The sequence below is a fragment of the Cheilinus undulatus genome, linkage group 11 (genome assembly GCF_018320785.1).
Source record: "Cheilinus undulatus linkage group 11, ASM1832078v1, whole genome shotgun sequence".
NCBI lineage: Eukaryota > Metazoa > Chordata > Actinopteri > Labriformes > Labridae > Cheilinus > Cheilinus undulatus.
In genome coordinates, this window is record NC_054875.1 from 28,320,293 (window position 1) to 28,338,277 (window position 17,985).

The window sequence follows — 17,985 nt, forward strand, 5'->3', positions numbered from 1 at the left end:
GATATGACACAATGCAATACAATTCAATGTGTTATAAGTTATGTTTGTGACCCCCAAATATCAGTGTCACAATATAGTGTGATACAATGGTCAGAATAGCTACTTCTAATTTTACAGTCCATCAGGGTTACTTACAATACAATATATACAGCACAATTCGCTATGATCTATGATCTGATACGATACCATACAATGTGATACCCCCAATTTTGATACTAGCACAATACATTCCTATGATATGATATGATACATCATGATCTGACATCAAAACAATATTTTTAATATGACATATGACCTCTTTTTTTAATAATATCACAATATGATACGCCACGATGCAGTCCAAAACAATACAATACAATATAATATGATACACTGTGTTACGATGTGATACAATACAAAACGATTTGATTCGTGACCTCTGATAGGATACGATACAATACAGTACAATCTGATACATCACAGCATAGCATGGCATGGCATGGTATGGTGGGTTATATTACAGTACAGTATGATATGGTTGTGATACGATAAGTTATGGCAGAGTACATTTTATTTGTGGGCCCTGATTATAATTAACACATGTGAAACATCATGATACATGCATCATCTATGATACAATTCTACCCCCAATAAACATGATACTATACATTGTGATGCATTTTGATACACTACCATACCATACTATATATGTATATTAATTTATATTATTTGTAATTGTTTTTTATTGATAAACTGCATGGCAGTCATAAAATGATACATCACAGTGTCTGATTAACTAAAGAATGTATATCGCTTTCAAGATAAAGAGAAGAATTGATGTATTTATGTACTGCAACTTGCAGTTTCCTCTCTTCTTTCTTCATCTTTTAAGTTTTTTTCACTGCTCCCAGGCACTGTCCCAGTGTCTTCTTCCTCTGCTTCTGACCCGTTTATGTTACCCTTATATTTGCCATTAGTGTATTTGTGAGGAGGCATGAAGTAATGACACAGTGGGTCAGTTGACAGGAAAATCTGTCTTTTTTCCATTTAAATATTTTTGTTTGGCACAAATGCCTCAATAATTTTATCACATGAGCAATGGTATCTACATTTTTCCCCAACTTTGTAGTTTCAAACTTTAATGTGCAAGTAAACTATGTGTAGGGAAAAACTTTTGTGCAGTACTTTGCAGTAAATGGTCCTCTATGAAGCTGTTACCTTAAGTGTATTCAATGTTGGGGTAAATACTATTCCAATGCTGATTACTGGGCTGCTTTCTTGTGCATGTGACTATGTGTGTCTCTGTGTAAAGAACTGTGCTGCAGATACTTTCGACCATGTAACCCTCCACATGGTGTTGTATGTAGGTGTTAATGAATGCCCTGTGTCCATGACTTTCCTACACTCCTGTGAGCTCTGAATGATGCTTCAGCAGCAATTCAGGCTCAATCTGTCGTACTGTGGCTCTGCTCGGATGCACAGATGGGCCTTAGACACAAGCGCCTGGGTCCCAAAGGCCCTGGGAATCTATCAGAGAACTGCAGAAGTAGATCCAATCTCCCAGGACGTGTTCTTACCGTCCCCTCCATTACCCCTGCGCTGCCTGGCAACCGTCACCAAAGCCAAAGAGACTCCCGATTGGCTGAGCTCGGTGCCAGAACACAATGAAGGGTTATCCCAAAGGTCTGCTGGAATGCTGAGCTAGTACAAAATGTACATGGGTGTTGGAGTCTGAGGGCACAAAGACAGTGAGGAAAAGTTATCAAGGAGAGCAGGAGGGAAGGTGAGAGACAAAAAGATAAAGCTGCAGGAGAACAGGAAGAGATAAAAAAAATTGAAAAGAGCAAGAATGCTGGAGTAGAGATTGGCTGCTGTGCATGTGTATGTTTACGCACTCCCCTATTTATCTCCCCTGCTTTTCTTTAGATTACCAAATCACAACATGAGCTACCTGCAGGTCAACAATCATTACCATGTTCTAAATGAAACTCAAGTGAGGGGATGTGCTCAAATTAGCATACATTAGCATACTCTTACTGCTCCGTATTTCTCCATACAGCTGATATATATGGATGGAAATCCAGCTATGAAGACGAGGCATGCACATATGGAGATATGCAAACACACATCCACATACTCAATTAACCCCCCAGCAGTTCATGCGGCCCCTTTTACAAGACAAGTTTCGTGGCTGCTCATCATTTTTACAGCTCACTTTATCCCTCCACTAATTTCCCTTCAATCAATCCATCGTTCTATTTTTAAAATGCAGAGTGAAGCAACAGAAACACACTTGTGGCCGCACCTCGTCTGACACCTCACTCTTGACTTTGACAGGAAAATGGTAGGCCTTTGAGACATGAGTGACTCAGATTACACTATCCTGTAAAAGCAGTTGTTCTAGTAACTGAGAGATTTATAGAGACCCACATTTTTCCCTACAGGCCTGAGTATACTCAAATAGTCACACACATTTGGAAGATTCAGTGCAAAAAAACAGGAGTGTTGGGAGTAAAAACCCTCCACAAGCAACTGATGTTTAAAGCATTGACTCCAAGGATGAGTGTCTTTTCTTCTTTTATCCACTTGTAAAGGAGAGGGAGAGAGAAAAATAGCCTGGACTGTGGGCGAACTGCGCTGTTTTGGTTTGATAACTTAAGGTTCATTTTCAGTAACAATGCAGAGCGTAACAGGCCTGAAAACTTAGGTGATTTATTTCACTAAACAAAATCTGCTAACATAGCAGCACAATAACAACCCAAATAAATTGAATCCACTTCTGAAAGTGACACGTAGCTGCTTCATTCATACAGGATTAATTCATACCTGCTCCGCTCATAACAGCTTCCGTTACTGATTTCCAACCCAAGGAATGTTTTATCATGTCGTCCACATTAATCATTCATAAGTATCAAAGGAGATCAGAGTGAATTTATCACAGCAGATCAGAGTGAATGCTTTAGTAGCAAATGTTTGATTTGATCCATACGATCACAAGTGAGACATCCAAGCATGTGAGAGTTGCTGTAGCTCAGGGCATTGGGATGTGTCAGAATGATCCTCAGTTGTTCTGACAAAGGAGGAGGTATAGTCGCCAGCTAACAGGTGCTTTCTGTGGTCTTGTGTTTTTTTGCAGAAAGCACGCTTGGCCAGGATACGAATATCAAAGACGGGGAGCTCCAATGCCTTCCTCCACAGCAAGAGAAACGGGCTGTTCAACGAAGCGCTGGAGTTCACAGTAAGTAGACCTGCCTACAGAATTGGCTGGGCCCCTGAAATTCCCAGTGAATGGGCCCTCCACCGTTGTGATTTGTTGATGATGTCAATGCATGTGTGTTGGATCAGTAGGATCGGTGCTCATGTCCTGACTGACATTTACTACATTTTGGAGCAAAAAAAAGTATGCCAAGCTACTGGGGCTTCCAATTATTTATTCAGGCCACATTTTTTACTCCTCCCAACCACTGTTTCCACTTTTTTTTTTTTAACCAATTTTTGCCATTTTAAACCCATTTTTGCAGCTGTTTTCCGATTTTTGCCAATTTCAACTATTTTTTCTACTTTTTAATCCCTCATCATTTTTTCTCCACCCATTTCTGCCATATTGACACTTTTATGTATTTTTAACCCCTTTTCATTCCTTCCACTCCCCCTTTTTGCCTGTGTTAACTGATTATCTCCACTTTTAACTGCTTAACATCAATGATCCCACCTATTTTTGCCTCATTTTTGCATTTTGATGTTTTTATCTCATTTTTGTTTCTTTTAACCTATTTTTACCACTCTTTAACCAAATTACACCACTTATTACCATTAATTTTTGGTACTTTTAACTCAGTTTTGCCTTTTTAAAAAACAATTTTTACCACTGTTTGCCCATTTTGTCACTTTTAAAAATGCTTATACTTTTGCATTCCATTCACTGTCCATTTTTTTTCTTTTTTCTTTTTTTCTTTTTTTGCATTTTTTGCCCCTTTGACATTTTTAGGTTGTTTTTTCCACTCTTTAACCACTTTTCACCACTTATTAATGCCCATTTTTGCCACTTTAAATCAATTAGTGCCTTTTTCACCTTTTTTTATTACAGTTTGCCTATTTTTGCCAGCTTGAACTTTTATTATTTTTTAATCCTTTTTCATTCCTTCTGTGCCCATTTTGACACTTTTTTTTTTGCCATTTTGCCTATTTTCTGTCACTGATAACCCATTTTTGCCACTTTTAACCATTTCCCCCAATTTTCCCACCCATTTCTGCCTTTTTGCCCTTTCCCGACCAATATTTATCACTTTTTTTTTTTTTTTACCTATTTTGCTTCTTTAAATTTTTGCCTTAATTTTGCAATTATGTAATAATTGTTTCCCCTTAAAGTTATTTCAGTTCCTCCTACTTTACTCTCTGGTATCTTTACATTTGTGCAAATCACGGCTTAGCTATTAAGTCTTTCCAAATGGTTTAGTTCAACATGCCACCCCACAATGATAACATTACCAAAAAAACATCTTGGAAAAGGCTAAATTGTCCCTCAGCATAAACAAATCAAATTCCCTTTTGTTGCTTTGATAAGAGTGATTATTATTCAGGTTAAATTTAACTTTACAATGAACATGATTTTCCTGACCTCCACTGGGCCCCTCCATTTGGCTGGGCCCCAGAAAGCCCTTTATCTTCCCCTTTTTGGCAGCCTTGACGGTAAGATCACCACCATGAAAAACCTTCATAAGTTGTATTTACATGTGTGAGTTTTTGTATCTGACCTCTGCATGTCCTTGGGGAAAACAGTTCAGACTCAGCGTCGATTGCAGACATCCGACGCAGGCCTTTTTATTTTCCTTTTAATTTGAATTTCTAAGAATCCACCCAGCATCCCATCAGAGCTGCTCACTGTGATCTCATTCGATAAGCTGCACATCTAATGTGACTTTCTCTGAGCCCAGCTGCCCAGCTGAGGAACAGGCTTGAGGCGATGCAGCAGGAAATGTAAACACAACTCAAGGATGTTTCTGCCTCACCAAAATGTTGCAGTTTACAAGCCCTATGGTGGCCCCGGGCTGACACTGCACAAGACAAAAACAAGTGACTCTTCCTCTCTCTCTATACTAATGTCTCTCTCTCGCTCTCTTTCTCAGCTACAGTAATGCTGAGGACAGAATCATAACAGGCACCAGTGTTTATCTGAGAGCTGGGGCTGAATAATGCATTGAATTTATATTGATATTGCCTTATGAGGCAATCTGTTGCAGAAGCTGCAGTGTTGTTCATATATACAGAATTCAGTTACTTTTCATTCATCTTAATTGAGCACAAAATGCTAGGAGTAGAGTTTCACTGCAGTGCATATACTGAATGATAAAGTGGCTTTATTAGAAATTATTCAGGGTTAAAAATTATTTATTGATTTTATGTTATTTAGATTAGCATCTGTTGATACTTGCAGGAGTTACAAGATTTGCAAAACTTAAACATAGAAAAATACAATTCTTTTATTGATTATTAATAATGAAGTCAAACCAAAAAGATATTTTCTTTAGTTCAGGTTTACTTCATTTTCGGGGATACTTCGATCTTGGTCATGTTTTAGCTAAGTACATAAGAATGTTTTTGTGCATTTAGGCGATGTCCAGAACCTGTCCTGCAATGTTGGATCATTTAAAACCAAAAATCACCCAGTTTTGCTGCCTAGGACTTTATTTTTATTGCTGTGGTATCAACACAGATGAATCTTGCAATTTATATTGCTATCATAAAGAGGTTTACAATGTTGGTATTGTGACACTCCTACAACTAGATGTTTTTGTCCATCTTAAATGAAGCGTAATGCAGATATTTACTAACAACATGCAGAGCACCATGCAGAGCCACACAGCAGATCAAGATGTTCCAGTCTGTACAATACAGTGGCCACCTGGGTGAAGAGACATATCCGCCTCCAGACAAACTGCTGATATGGACTTTCATTTCTATGTATAGAAAAAGCTAGAAATAACCCCATCTAAACACCTGTGTTTTACTGCAGTGTTCGGTGCAGATAAGCAACGTGAACACAGGTGAGCGCTCTTGGCTAGAACAAACCGAGTCATCAGAGTGGGAATGTACCCGCTCAGCAAAGACACTTCTGCTTACAGCACCAGCCGCCCCGCTTAACCAACAGAAAATTGCATCTACAAATCTTCCAAACATGGCATTTTACTTGCCTGTCGGCGGTGCTGTAGAGCATTCAGGATCAGGACACTTTTTCTTTGTCTCTGTTTCTTTTTTAACAACAGCTCAAGCCCAGATTCTGCAGGGAAAGACTGATGCAACCCACTGAAAGTGTGCATACGTGAAACACTGCCTTATTTATGACAGAACCATGAAGGCATTCTCCGATATACTGACATCGTCCCAGATACTCAATATAAGCTCAGTGCAAAGCTTTTTGGAACAATTATGCAGCAGAATCTGTTTTCTGCTCCTTTCTAATCTCTTCTTAGATGGCAGGGGTATTAGACTTTAAAGCTTTTTGCATACTTCTGCCAAATAACAGTTTAAAACTGCTCTTTTCTGATTACTTCCCATGTGGATGTGCGGTATATAAAGCACAAACCAAAACTGCTAAAAGCCTTTAGATATATTATTAAGACTTACGTTCTTATAGAGGTTCTAGAGCATGTCTGCAACTTCCTCAAGACCTAACTTTCAAATTATTTATTGCACTTATAAAACATAGCAAACATACAGTTTGTTCTGACAAATAAAAGCAGAAAACTGCTGAATATTTACAACCAAATGAGTTTTTGTGCTATTTTCTCTTTCCTAGAGGATTCACGCGGCTCTCAAACAGTTCCTCTGACTCACCTCACTGCAGCCCAGAAATGAGCCCCGCATCCAAACACCACTGAGCCAGAAAAGGCACATGCATTTTCACACACAAGAAAGCAGGCTACAGTATAAAAAATAAGGAATATGGAAAACAAGTCATTAAGAGGGTCGCCTGGAACCAGGCTTTACAATAAAAGGAGGAGGCAAAATGTCAGGATGGAATATTTAATATGAGTTATATACACTGAATAGGAGAGAGTTGTACTTCTAGTCTCCCAGATCAATGCTCTGTCTCTTCTGATGCTGATAGATTGAACATACTCAGGGTTAGAATAGTGATGTGCTTTGTGCAGCCTGAAGGGTGTCTATTCTCAGAGCTGAACCAAGAAAACCAGTAAAACTCTCCCTGTCTGTTCTCTTGTCTCCCTCTCCACCTGAAGCAACTTCCATACAAGATGAACCTTACCAATCAGGTACTGAGAAGCAGCCGGCCGCACACCTCCAACACCTGATCAGTGTCTTAATGAAGAGCAAAGCTTATTATTCATTTGTGTGTGTTTTTGTGTGTGTGTGTTACAGAGTTCCACTGAAGAGGAGCAGCGGTTAAACAAGTCCGCATCTCTATTAGAGAGCCAGCATCACCACCTGCTGCACTGTCTGGAGAAAACCACCGTGAGTGCACAGAAACAATCAGATAACACTTCTGGTTTGAGTTAGGGCTATGATAGGGTGGGTTAGGTACAGCCTGAGTGACAGTTAAATGGCAGCTAAAAGAATGGTGAAGTCATAAAGCTCTGCAAAAAGAAATATTTGTCTAAAATCTGTTAAATCCCTCCTTATTTTCATTATTACCTCTGCTGTTTTGAAACAGGCAGGTAATGCAAAGTGGTGTTCTGGAGTCTTTTACTCAAAAGCTCTGTTTGAAAACTTGTAATGAGATGGATAAGAGTAAATAATATCTGCAAACTGCCGAATCAGTAAGCCCAGCCAAGTGATACAGCTGTCAGCAGCCTAAAATTGGGTAATCATTTCAGTGTGTTTATTGCTATGAGTGACACTTTCATGCACAATTAGTTTCATGATCTCTTATTAACACAGAACCAGTGATCCCAGCTGCTTTATATTTTTAAGAAACCATCCAGAGAAATTAGGTTCAAAGCTGAGCTCTATAAAAAGTTACATGTGGATTTCTTGCAGTAATAAGTGCACACATTTGAAAAAGAAAAAAAACATGCACAGAGGAGTTATTGACTCGTGCTCTGGAGCAGAAAATCACAGGCTATATCAAGCTGAACAGAGTACATGGTCATAAATCTAAATGTTGTAAATCTTTTTTTATGACTCCCCCTCTGTCTGCCGCTCTTTGTCTTTATTTGCAGAACCACGAGTTTGTGGACGAGCAGTATTACCAGCAGAGCTACCTGGACGCGGGGTTGCAGAATTACCTGTCTCGGAGCCCCTCCCTCTCCAGCCAGGATGGTGTGACGGGCACCTGCTGCACCCGGCGAAGCAAGAAGCACCACTCCCCTTTACCGAAAGCCAGCGCCCCTGCACACATGCAGCCTTTGAAACACACACACACACACCAACAAGGTCTGCAGGAGCTCAGCACCATCCACATCCAGCCTCTCAGCACCAGGTGAGCACAAACAGGATGTTAACATTTCAGACAAAGATTAGTTTACTTGTCTTTATTATTTTCTCAAATTTCAGCTACATTTACAATCATGATTAAGTCAGTCTCTTTGTGTAAGAAAAGCAGCCATTACACTTAAAACAACTGCTAGTGACTAGCTTGTTCTGTGCATAAATATAACTGTTTGTTTTTCAGCACGTTGCTTAAAATGAAGGAATTTGTACATTGTTTTCTCACTAAGGCCGGCCACACACTAGATGATTTTTTAATCTGAAACAATTTTAAAAACGTGTCAGACAACAGACATAAGGATGATTTCAAATGATGCATTACAGGTGCAGCAAAGATCATAAAACAAGGGAAAGACTCAGGATGAAATCCTGTCTGGAAAGAAGCTACAGTTGTGTTTATGGTTGTGAGCAGTTACAGTACATATGGTCTGGCTGGTGACGCTACTCTGTCTGCTCACTGTCATTGGTTGTTGTGGGTACTCCGTCAGAGGCACTACAACCTAGAATCTTATATATCAAATGTGTTTGATATTTAAGATTTGGGTTCTGGGAGGATACGGCTCAATTTGGAGTAGTAAAATAATCATGTTCACACCACACACATGCAGATTATTTAGACAAATAATTGTTTGCGACAGGCACCACTCGGGAAACGCCTCCACAATGGTCGGGGGAGGGAAATCTTGCCTCAAATCGGGCTCATAATCCTGTGTGTGGCCGGCCTAACTCAACAAATTCTTAGGTCTAAAAGTGTCAGAACTTTTTTAGAAATTCCAGTTAAATTGGCTTTAGCTCAAAAGGATCCAATTTCCTTTTTGTCATGCAGGGCAAAACAAAAATACATTTAATTTCACTGAAGAAAGTGTCAGAAAATGCAGAAAATCTTCAAAGAAGGGAATCAATAACCAGAAAAATTAAAAAAATAAAACTGAAAATGTCACAAAAGAGCTAAATAATTATCAAAGAAGTTTGAGTTTCATTTCCAACAACCACTTAGCTTGTTAGTAATTGCAAATCTGTTAGAGAAACTTCATTTTTTTGTTTCATCCACCAACCCAAATATTTGGAGGTTTTGAGCAATCAAAGCAATTAGCTGCAAAAACTTACTCTGACTTATTTTTTTAAGCTTGTTGGCTAAAAACAGCTATCTAAAGTTTTATTTTCAGCTTTAAACTTTTTGAGGCAGTATTGATTCTTAGGGAGTTTGAGGCTACTTATAACGCTATGATAATTAGCTACATATTTGTACCTCTGTGTGGATTGACTACCACTTACAGTGTTTAGAACATTTTTCCAGGGTTTTTGTTTAGTTTGAAAAAGGGCAAAGAATAGTTTTTGTTAGCTTAAGGACCACAAAACCACCGTCATGCTGCCTTTTTCAAACTGCTCTAGCTTAGCACTCTTTACTGATCTCTCTGCAAGCTGCTTTTTGCAACCTTCCTCCACCCCAGCTCCTCCTTTTTTAACTTTCCTTTGGCTAAAGCTATCAAGGCTACATTAACTACATAGATAATGTAGTTATTTAGCTAATGTAGCAACATAGCTAATGTGGCTACATAGCCAATGTAGCTACATATGTTGCATAGCAACATAGCTAAATGTAAAGCAAACAAAGCCACGTCAGATTATGCAATGTTTGCTAAAACTAGCATCATTTTATGAGAAGTTATGTAATCAATGGCTCACATCAGCCAAAGCAAACACAGCTACACTGGCTTATGTAGTAACATTAACTACATAGCTGGCAATGTATGTTAGTTTAAGCTAAAGCTAACTAAGCTAAGTGGCCACCGTTGACATAACTGCTTCTAAAACAGGTCTAAACATGATTTAATTCCAGATTAGATCTCTGATGTTTATTCTGTTTTATTTATGAGATGTTGCGTAGTCTGTAATGTTTGCAATGTATTTCATGAATGTAACTGCCAGAAGTTATTTATGAATTAAGTGGATTTAAAAAAAATACATGATGTGTTGTACTGGCATATTATGCCACTTCCGTTCTGACAGATGTGGCGTCCCACAGAAGTGGTCTGCCAGAGAGGGAGTCTGAGATCTGCGGTCTGCAACCAGACCCCTTTCCCATGCTAGGACAGAGTTTGGGAACCCCTTCCCAAGAGGACTCAAAAACCTTCCTTGACCTTGAGTAGTAGTTGTTAGAAGATGATAGATTTCATTTTTATTAACTTTAGGTGTTGTAAGCTTCAAACAAATGTTTTTATACAGACATACAATCCTAACTCTTGATTTTCTTCCCTTCTTTCTTTTGTAAAGCCGTTCCAGTCTCAACATGCGTGTGGACGAGCAAGCCCCCCTAAACTGCCAGAGCAGCCAGATCACCACAGCAATCATCAGCATTCCCACACCGCCAGTAACCACCCCTGAAGGCGACGCTCACCTGCCAGCGGCCCCCACCCACCAGAACGTTGTGAAGGTGTCGGCACTGTGAAGAAAAGAGTGCAGGAAAGACAGCTAAAGACTCACGGAGACAGACTGAGGGATGAAGGAGGACTGATGAATGATGGGGAGGAGAGCTTTTAGAGTCCTTGTTGGCCGCGGTGGAGCCTGCCCTCTGCTGGTCATGTACTGTAACGACATGAACTCCATTTACACAAGGAGGATGGCTTTTAGATACAGTATATTCATGTCAGTGGGTGCGTGGCATGTGTGTGTGCGCGGATGTAAGTGTGTGTGTGGGTGAATGAGCTGGGAACATTTGTAGAGTCAGATTAGAGGAGGAGGTGTGTGAGACTCCTCAAGTCATTTGTAAGTGTGCACAAAGCACCTTCTTGAGTTTTGCTTCAGTTTGACTCTTTAAGCAGGAGAAAATGAGGGAAATTAAGACAACTCAAATAACAAACATTATTATTTTGTCATTTTTTTGTCATTTCAGTTCATTCACCTGTTGATAGATTAATAATCAGTCATTTTTCCAGGTCCAATAATGTTCCACTCAAGAGAAAAACTCTTTAAAAGATGAAATATGATTGGTGTGTCCGTGACGACGTTACCAATGAGTTTCATATTTGTGAATGGGTTTATGTGAACTTTTGCTAGATAGAGGAATTGTGCTGTATTCCATAGGAAGTATGTGCCTGTGTGAGTGAGCGTGTGAGTGAGATAGAGCGATAACGTGTGCGTCTTTCTCAGTTAATTGAAATCTTGTGTTTCAATTCTTCTGGAAGTCTCTATGGCTCAGTATATGGTATATTTGACTAGCTGCCACTCTGAAGGGTTCACTGAACACTTTTCTGTCTGAAATTCTCCGCTCCAAAGCCTTCTACACAACATGTGCCTGTTTTCATGGAGGATAAGAATATTTTTTTGTTTATAAGGCCCTGCCCTTGTTGTTTTTCCTTTTGGCTGCTGCAGCCCTGACAGACCTCAAATAATTCAATTCTTTAACAAAGAAACAACAAAAAAACAAAAAAAAAATGCCGTCTGTTTTGAATTCAAACCCTGCAGTTAAAAGCACAAGGCGCATGCTGAGAATTTCTGACACAAATCTGTCTTGAGCCTGAGTTCTTTGTGAATATTGTTAATAGAATATTTTGTAATATTTGACCATCGTTTGGCAGAACCAGTGAAGCTGTCTTCTCGTTCTCTCTCCCTCAGTCTGTCTTTCTCTCTCTCTCTCTCTTCTCTCTCTCTTGTTGTTGTCCTGTTGTATCCTTACCTCCTGTGTGAACAACAGTATGCTTTCAGTAGTCTTTATAGCTGTCAACGTTCTTTCTTCCCCCTTAACTCAGCGGGCATTTTTTCAAAGTTGTTGGGTATGTGTACTCTATGTGGTTAGGATACTTGATGTTTGTACTTTTTGTCCTTCCTTGGTGTTTCAAATTTTTATTTACTCTTGGAGAACTTAAAGAGGGGACGTCTGGTGACACAAGAGACACTGAGGACACTGGATGAGCCATCCGCAGATCTCTGTCACTAAAAACACCTGTTAATCACTCTGTTCTCTTGATTCAAGCCCTAACTTTACTTCTCACCTCTTACAGTTGACTTTTCTAACTATAGATGCTGGCCTTTTTAGCTCTGCTGACCTCCCTGCTGGTGCCTCTCTGTTGGCCTTCTTCTTCTTGAATGTCATCCTGCGGCTCACAGACACATAGATCGTCTGTAGGCGGATGAGATCAGTCACAACACGCTACGCACCCACTTCTGCTGCGCATAGATGAATCAAATGTTGATCAAGAGCACACAGACAGGACTATAGGTGCGCCCATCTTTGAGCATACTGCCCGCATCAGCCAGGAGCATATTTCAAAAGCAATACTGGAATCAGTCTAAAATTAACCCTGCATATATGTAGCTAAAATAAACCGTTCTCATTTTTCAGTATAGTTACTATTTAAAGAAAACTAGCAGCAAAATGTATCATGTTTTTTAGAAGAAAGTGTTTAATTACCTGGAAAAGTGTAACCAATTTTACACATACATTTGTACTAAAACCCACAAAAAAAGCATATATATCACCATATCAGCCAGCGTGAGTGGAAATATAGTCAGCAGAATTTGTACCATATTAGTGCATCACTACACAAGAACCTAAGATCCACTAGATCCTGCTTTAGTTTCATCCAGACTCAAAGAGAGCCAGAATTACTCTCAAACAGGATCTGTTTAACCTTGGCTATTATTGCAGTGACCTAGTAGGCCTACTATTGCTGGTATTTTAGAACTGTACACAGTGACTACAGCTGCCTAGATTCAGTATGTGTTTAGTCAAGCTGTGCGTAAATTTACCCAGTGAAAAGAAATAAAAGACAAGCACAGATGAGCTTTTTCAGTGTGATTTTAAAGAGAGGTTGAAGACATCGACTTCATATTCACAGCATCAAGTCTGACAAGAGTCTGAACTACAACATAAGTCTAAAGGCAGAGGTGAGGCTCCCTGCATTTAAATGACTTTTTTATTTTCTGCTTCTCTGTTTCAGGACATTTTTGTGACAGCTGCACTTTGAAATGACACCGTTTGAATTATTAGGTCACAAATTTCTGTTCAAAGTGTCATAGGATTGATTTACAAACAGCAAAAGCAGAGGTCTGTGATTGTGTTTGTCTCTGTTATATTCTCCTTTGATTGTCTTCTCTCTGGACTCTGTTTCCCTCTCACTCTTTGCTTTGCCCTCCTATGCCACCTGTCGTTGTTGAGACTACTGCTGTGCGTATCTTGTCAGGTGTTGGATATTATTTATGAACCTTGTCTTGTGTCCCGACTGTGAAACGCCTGATAAAACATCTATATCTGCCACAAATACAAACCTGTGGGCTCTCTTCTTCACCTGCCTCTGAATCACTTTGTGCAAGTTTTTAAAATCAGCTTATTTTCAGTTCCCCAGGGTGCAGTCTGTGTGACCCGAATGTTTAAGCGGTGAACCTTCACGCCTTCAATTTAAAGGGACACCCTGGGATGGAGGAGAGTATCTTGCTGAGCTCAGAGCGAAACTGTCTGGTGACTAAAGTGTAGATGAGTGGATCCACTGCAGCCTGCACACAGGTCAGCACAATCGCTGATGTTTCCAGCTCCATCAGCAACTGTGGGAAACAGGAGAGGGGAAAATATAGTGCATTACAAAGAATGCCCATCCAAAAATGCTTCTGCAGGACATCTACAGTATCAGCTCAGAGAGTTTTAATGATCAATATAACTTTCAGGTGATATTTGTATGGCCAAAACTGACATTTGATTAATTATTTAACTAAAATTAAAAATGCATTCATTATCTATGGAAGCCTTGAGCTGACATACTTACAGTATGTTTTACTAAACCTTGTGTTTTCTTAGTGAAGACTACACATTGTCCTCATGGGACAAATTTGATCAAGTCTAATATCATGTTTATATATCCAATTTTCTTTTTTCTATCCTTTTACTTATTCACATGCGTTGTTCACTTTTTATTTTACATTTATGGGCAATATGGTTTATTTACATGTAATTATTCCTTGTTTGGTTCATTTTTATAAAAGGCATCCCAACCAACCTTTTTTATGGATGGCAGCAAATAATCACACTTGTCCTTGATGGTAAAAATGCCCCCATTTTGTATTCCTCCTTATAAGGCATACAGTGTTTCCAGAAAGTATTCAGACCCTCTTCACTTTTTTTTTTCAATTTTGTATGTTGCAGCCTGGTGCTACAGTTGAAACAGATATTTTTATTCCCATTAATCTACTCTCGGCGCCCCAAAATGAAGAGGTGAAAACAGAATTTTAGATTATTTTGCAAATTTCTTAAAAAATAAAAAACTGAAAAATCCATTGACATTAGTACTCAGTCCCTTTGTAAAAACACCTGAAATTTAACACAGGTTCCTAACATTTCTCTCAGTCTTTGCAGAGTCTGAATACTCATGTCTATGTGATATTTCAGCTTGTTTGTTTTTTTTATACTTTTGCTAACTTTTCTAAAATTCTAATGTTTACACAACTTTTACTCTTTGTAATTTAGTCAATATGCCACATGTACATGGAATTACAGCTTGTTTTAGGGTCAAATCTAACAGACATTTTTAATCATTTTGCATATGATCATAGCACTCCTAAAAAGCGTAACAGTCATTAATTCATACGATGTTTCTCTTAAATTCTATGCTTTAAATAAAACACATAAGAAACTCACTAGTAACTTTAAATAGTGACAAACTGGAACATTAAAATGTAGTCGTGTGTCATTCATGAACAAGCTGGTAGAAAAAGTGCCAGCTCTTTTACATGAACAATAAGATCCAAATCCTGTTTGTGAGCTGCTTATATTATTATTATTATTATTATTTATTGTTATTATTATTATATTTTGTGTGTCTCAATATATTTGATTGATCAGTAGGGATGATCTTTTCCCCCCACACTGTTCTAACACAATCACACCACGCACAAGGGACTCAAGCTTGATGGTTTAGCATTGTTTTACATCAGGTGTGCCATACAGCCCAGCACATGAGCAGATTTCATCTGAACCACCATGTATTTTGAGGAGACAGATTTTGAAAAATAATGACATTATTATTAATTTAACAAAAAGCATTATTGGAGTAAGATACAAGCACCAACTTCCATCATCTGTCATGAAAATGTTAAATATGACAGGTCAAATGAAAGCAAACTGGTACCCAGATGAGGATCCATTTGAGAGCCGAAAGAGTCGGCTCTTCTTGGTGAGCTGAGCCAGATGACCTGGATCACTAAAAAGAGCAGCAGTTCCCATCACTATTAAAAAGCTCTGTGCTTTACCTTTGCAGGAGGCCTCTCTATTTCTAACAGCAGTAGGATAATAGCCGAGAAAGGTGAACAAACTTGGACTCACTTTGTCCGTGTCCTGCCACGAGATGACGTTCATCAGCAGAATGACTACCATTGGCACCCAGAAAAGCGTGAACGCAATGATTATATACCCGAAACGTTTGGCCAGCTTCCCCTCTATCTGTTTTTTCCCACGCTCCCTGGCACCTGGTGTGAGAAGACATACAGCACCCACAATCTCTGGAGGTCTCTCCGGCGCCGTTCCCGTGGAGGGGCCCGCTATGGGAGCACTCGCTTCGGCCACCAAGAGCACCGTCCTACGCGGAGGCATCTGGTTCCTGGAACCAACACTGGCCAGAGAGTTAAGGGAGGCTGGTGGTGCTGAAGCTGGGACACTCAGCCATCCCCACGCGTGCTCAGACACCGTGGGCTTTAGTTGGACTCCTCGGCTGAAAACTTTCTTTTGGTGCTGCCTTACAACTCTGAATATCCGCAGGTAGTGGAAAATGATCACAGTCAGAGACAGACCCCAGACCGGTACTAGGACATAGGGGCCAAATGGATCACCGTATTGAAGACGCTCGTCCCCGTGGGCAGCAACGTGTGGACGACACAGCATGTATAGAAGCGCGTCTTGGGACAGAGTCAGAGAGATGACAGCCAGAATGAGGCCGCATGCCCAGATGGACATGATCCAGACACAGACCCTCGCCCTCCTCCCCTCGGTTTGGAAAGGAAACGCGATGGCTTGGTAGCGCTCCACGCTGATGCTGACCAGCGTGAGAAGCTGGACGCAGCTGCACAGCGCGTAGGTGAACTGCTGCAGGGTGCACACAGACACACACACCTGGCTGTCCTTTCCGTAGCGCAGGAAGGAGAAGAGCAGCAGTGGGGTGTCCACGGAGCACTTCAACAGGTCGCTGGCGGCCAGACTGACCAACAGGGCGTTGTTGCACGTCTGCAGACTCTTTGTCCTGAAAACAACCCAACAAACCCACAAGTTCCCTGGCAAGCCCAGCATTAATGTCAGCGTTAAGACTGTGTAGTTGAAGATGAAGAACAGGGTGTCCGTGACAGTCTCATAATGCGAGGTTGTTTCATTCCACAAAGGCCATGCCTCCATTATTTTACCGCAGTTTTATCCTATGAGAAAATCCTGACCTGTTTGTCCACACCAGAGTGCCAAAGCTCAGACTGAACCAGCAGCATCATTGAGACTCACGTTAAGAAGAACAGAGACTCTAAATGGCTTTAAACAAATAAAGAAAAAACTGAAGTGGGCTCCTAGTTTAAACTAATTTGCTCCTTGTGTGGATCAGCGCTGATTGGCTGAATGCTGGGAGCTTGATTAGGATGTAATCAGGGGAATTTGCACTTGTCTGACCTTGTTGTGCCCTGCTGAGGACGTTACATAAAGGAAATTATACAGTTTGGATCTCCCCTCTTCACCTTGGTCTGATGACACTGGAAAGTCCGTATTTATGATACTTCGATTCAGGCCTGCCCACAGATTCTGAAAAAAACCCAACAGAATTGTCCCTCCCCAGTTGTGATTTATTGATATCAAGGTATTTGTGTTGGATGAGTAGCATTGGGGCTAGTGTCTTGCTAACGGTTACCTCATGTTGGAGCTGCAAGAAATGACAAGCTTGGTTCTGGATTTAGACACTTTTATACACTTTTAACCCATTTTCACCATTGTTTTCAATCATTTTTTCAACTTTTTGCCCAGTTTTGCCATTAATTTGACAATGTTTCTATAATGTTTAATTTTTTTAAACTGCTTTTCAACATTTTGCCCCTTTCTGCATTTTTGTAACCACTTTTTTTTACCCTTTATCCTATTTTTGCCCCTTTTAACCAGTTTTTGCATTTAATTATATTCCCCCCATATTTTCCAGCATCTTTACTTTTCTGCACATCATAGCTAAGCTGTGAAGTCTGGCATTACTTTCCAAATATTTAGTTCAATGTGCTCATTCACATGGTTAACATTACCAGTAAAAAGGTCACACTTTCTGTTAAAAAAGGATTTAACATCTTAAAAAAGACTTTAATGTGCCACCACATAAATAAATAAAAGATCTATTTTTGTTGTGCCAAAAAAAGAGGTATTTAGTCAGATTAAATATAAAATATAGTATTTAGAGGTAATCTAAAACAGCGGTTCTCAACTGATGGGTCAGGAGCAAGTGTTGGTTGCAGAACCTTTAATGTAACTTATGAAATATAATTCAGTTGAAAAACAGCCACAATCTTTAAGAAGGAATTAATTTTAACAACAACAAATTAATAAACTCAGTGGCATTAATA

The 17,985-nt window shown here is 39.7% G+C and overlaps 2 protein-coding genes across 2 annotated transcripts in view; one reads left to right on the forward strand and one right to left on the reverse strand.

The window, feature by feature from the left end:
* The window catches only part of LOC121518146 (potassium voltage-gated channel subfamily D member 3-like), a 166,645-nt gene extending 153,573 nt beyond the window's left edge, over nt 1–13,072 (forward strand). Inside the window, exons 4-8 of the mRNA XM_041800378.1 lie at nt 3,116–3,217; nt 7,218–7,250; nt 7,357–7,449; nt 8,157–8,416; nt 10,699–13,072. Of these exons, the coding sequence (XP_041656312.1) occupies nt 3,116–3,217; nt 7,218–7,250; nt 7,357–7,449; nt 8,157–8,416; nt 10,699–10,873 (663 nt within the window). The 3' untranslated portion in view covers nt 10,874–13,072. The remainder of the gene's footprint in view (nt 1–3,115; nt 3,218–7,217; nt 7,251–7,356; nt 7,450–8,156; nt 8,417–10,698) is intronic.
* Nucleotides 13,073–13,207: 135 nt separating this feature from the next.
* Nucleotides 13,208–16,916, reverse strand: LOC121518147 (5-hydroxytryptamine receptor 1-like). Its single transcript, XM_041800379.1, has 2 exons — nt 15,737–16,916; nt 13,208–13,965 (listed from the first exon to the last, which is right to left on the reverse strand). The coding sequence occupies exons 1-2, from the start codon at nt 16,793–16,795 to the stop codon at nt 13,810–13,812; spliced, it is 1,215 nt and encodes a 404-aa protein (XP_041656313.1). The 5' UTR covers nt 16,796–16,916; the 3' UTR covers nt 13,208–13,809.
* Nucleotides 16,917–17,985: the final 1,069 nt, after the last annotated feature.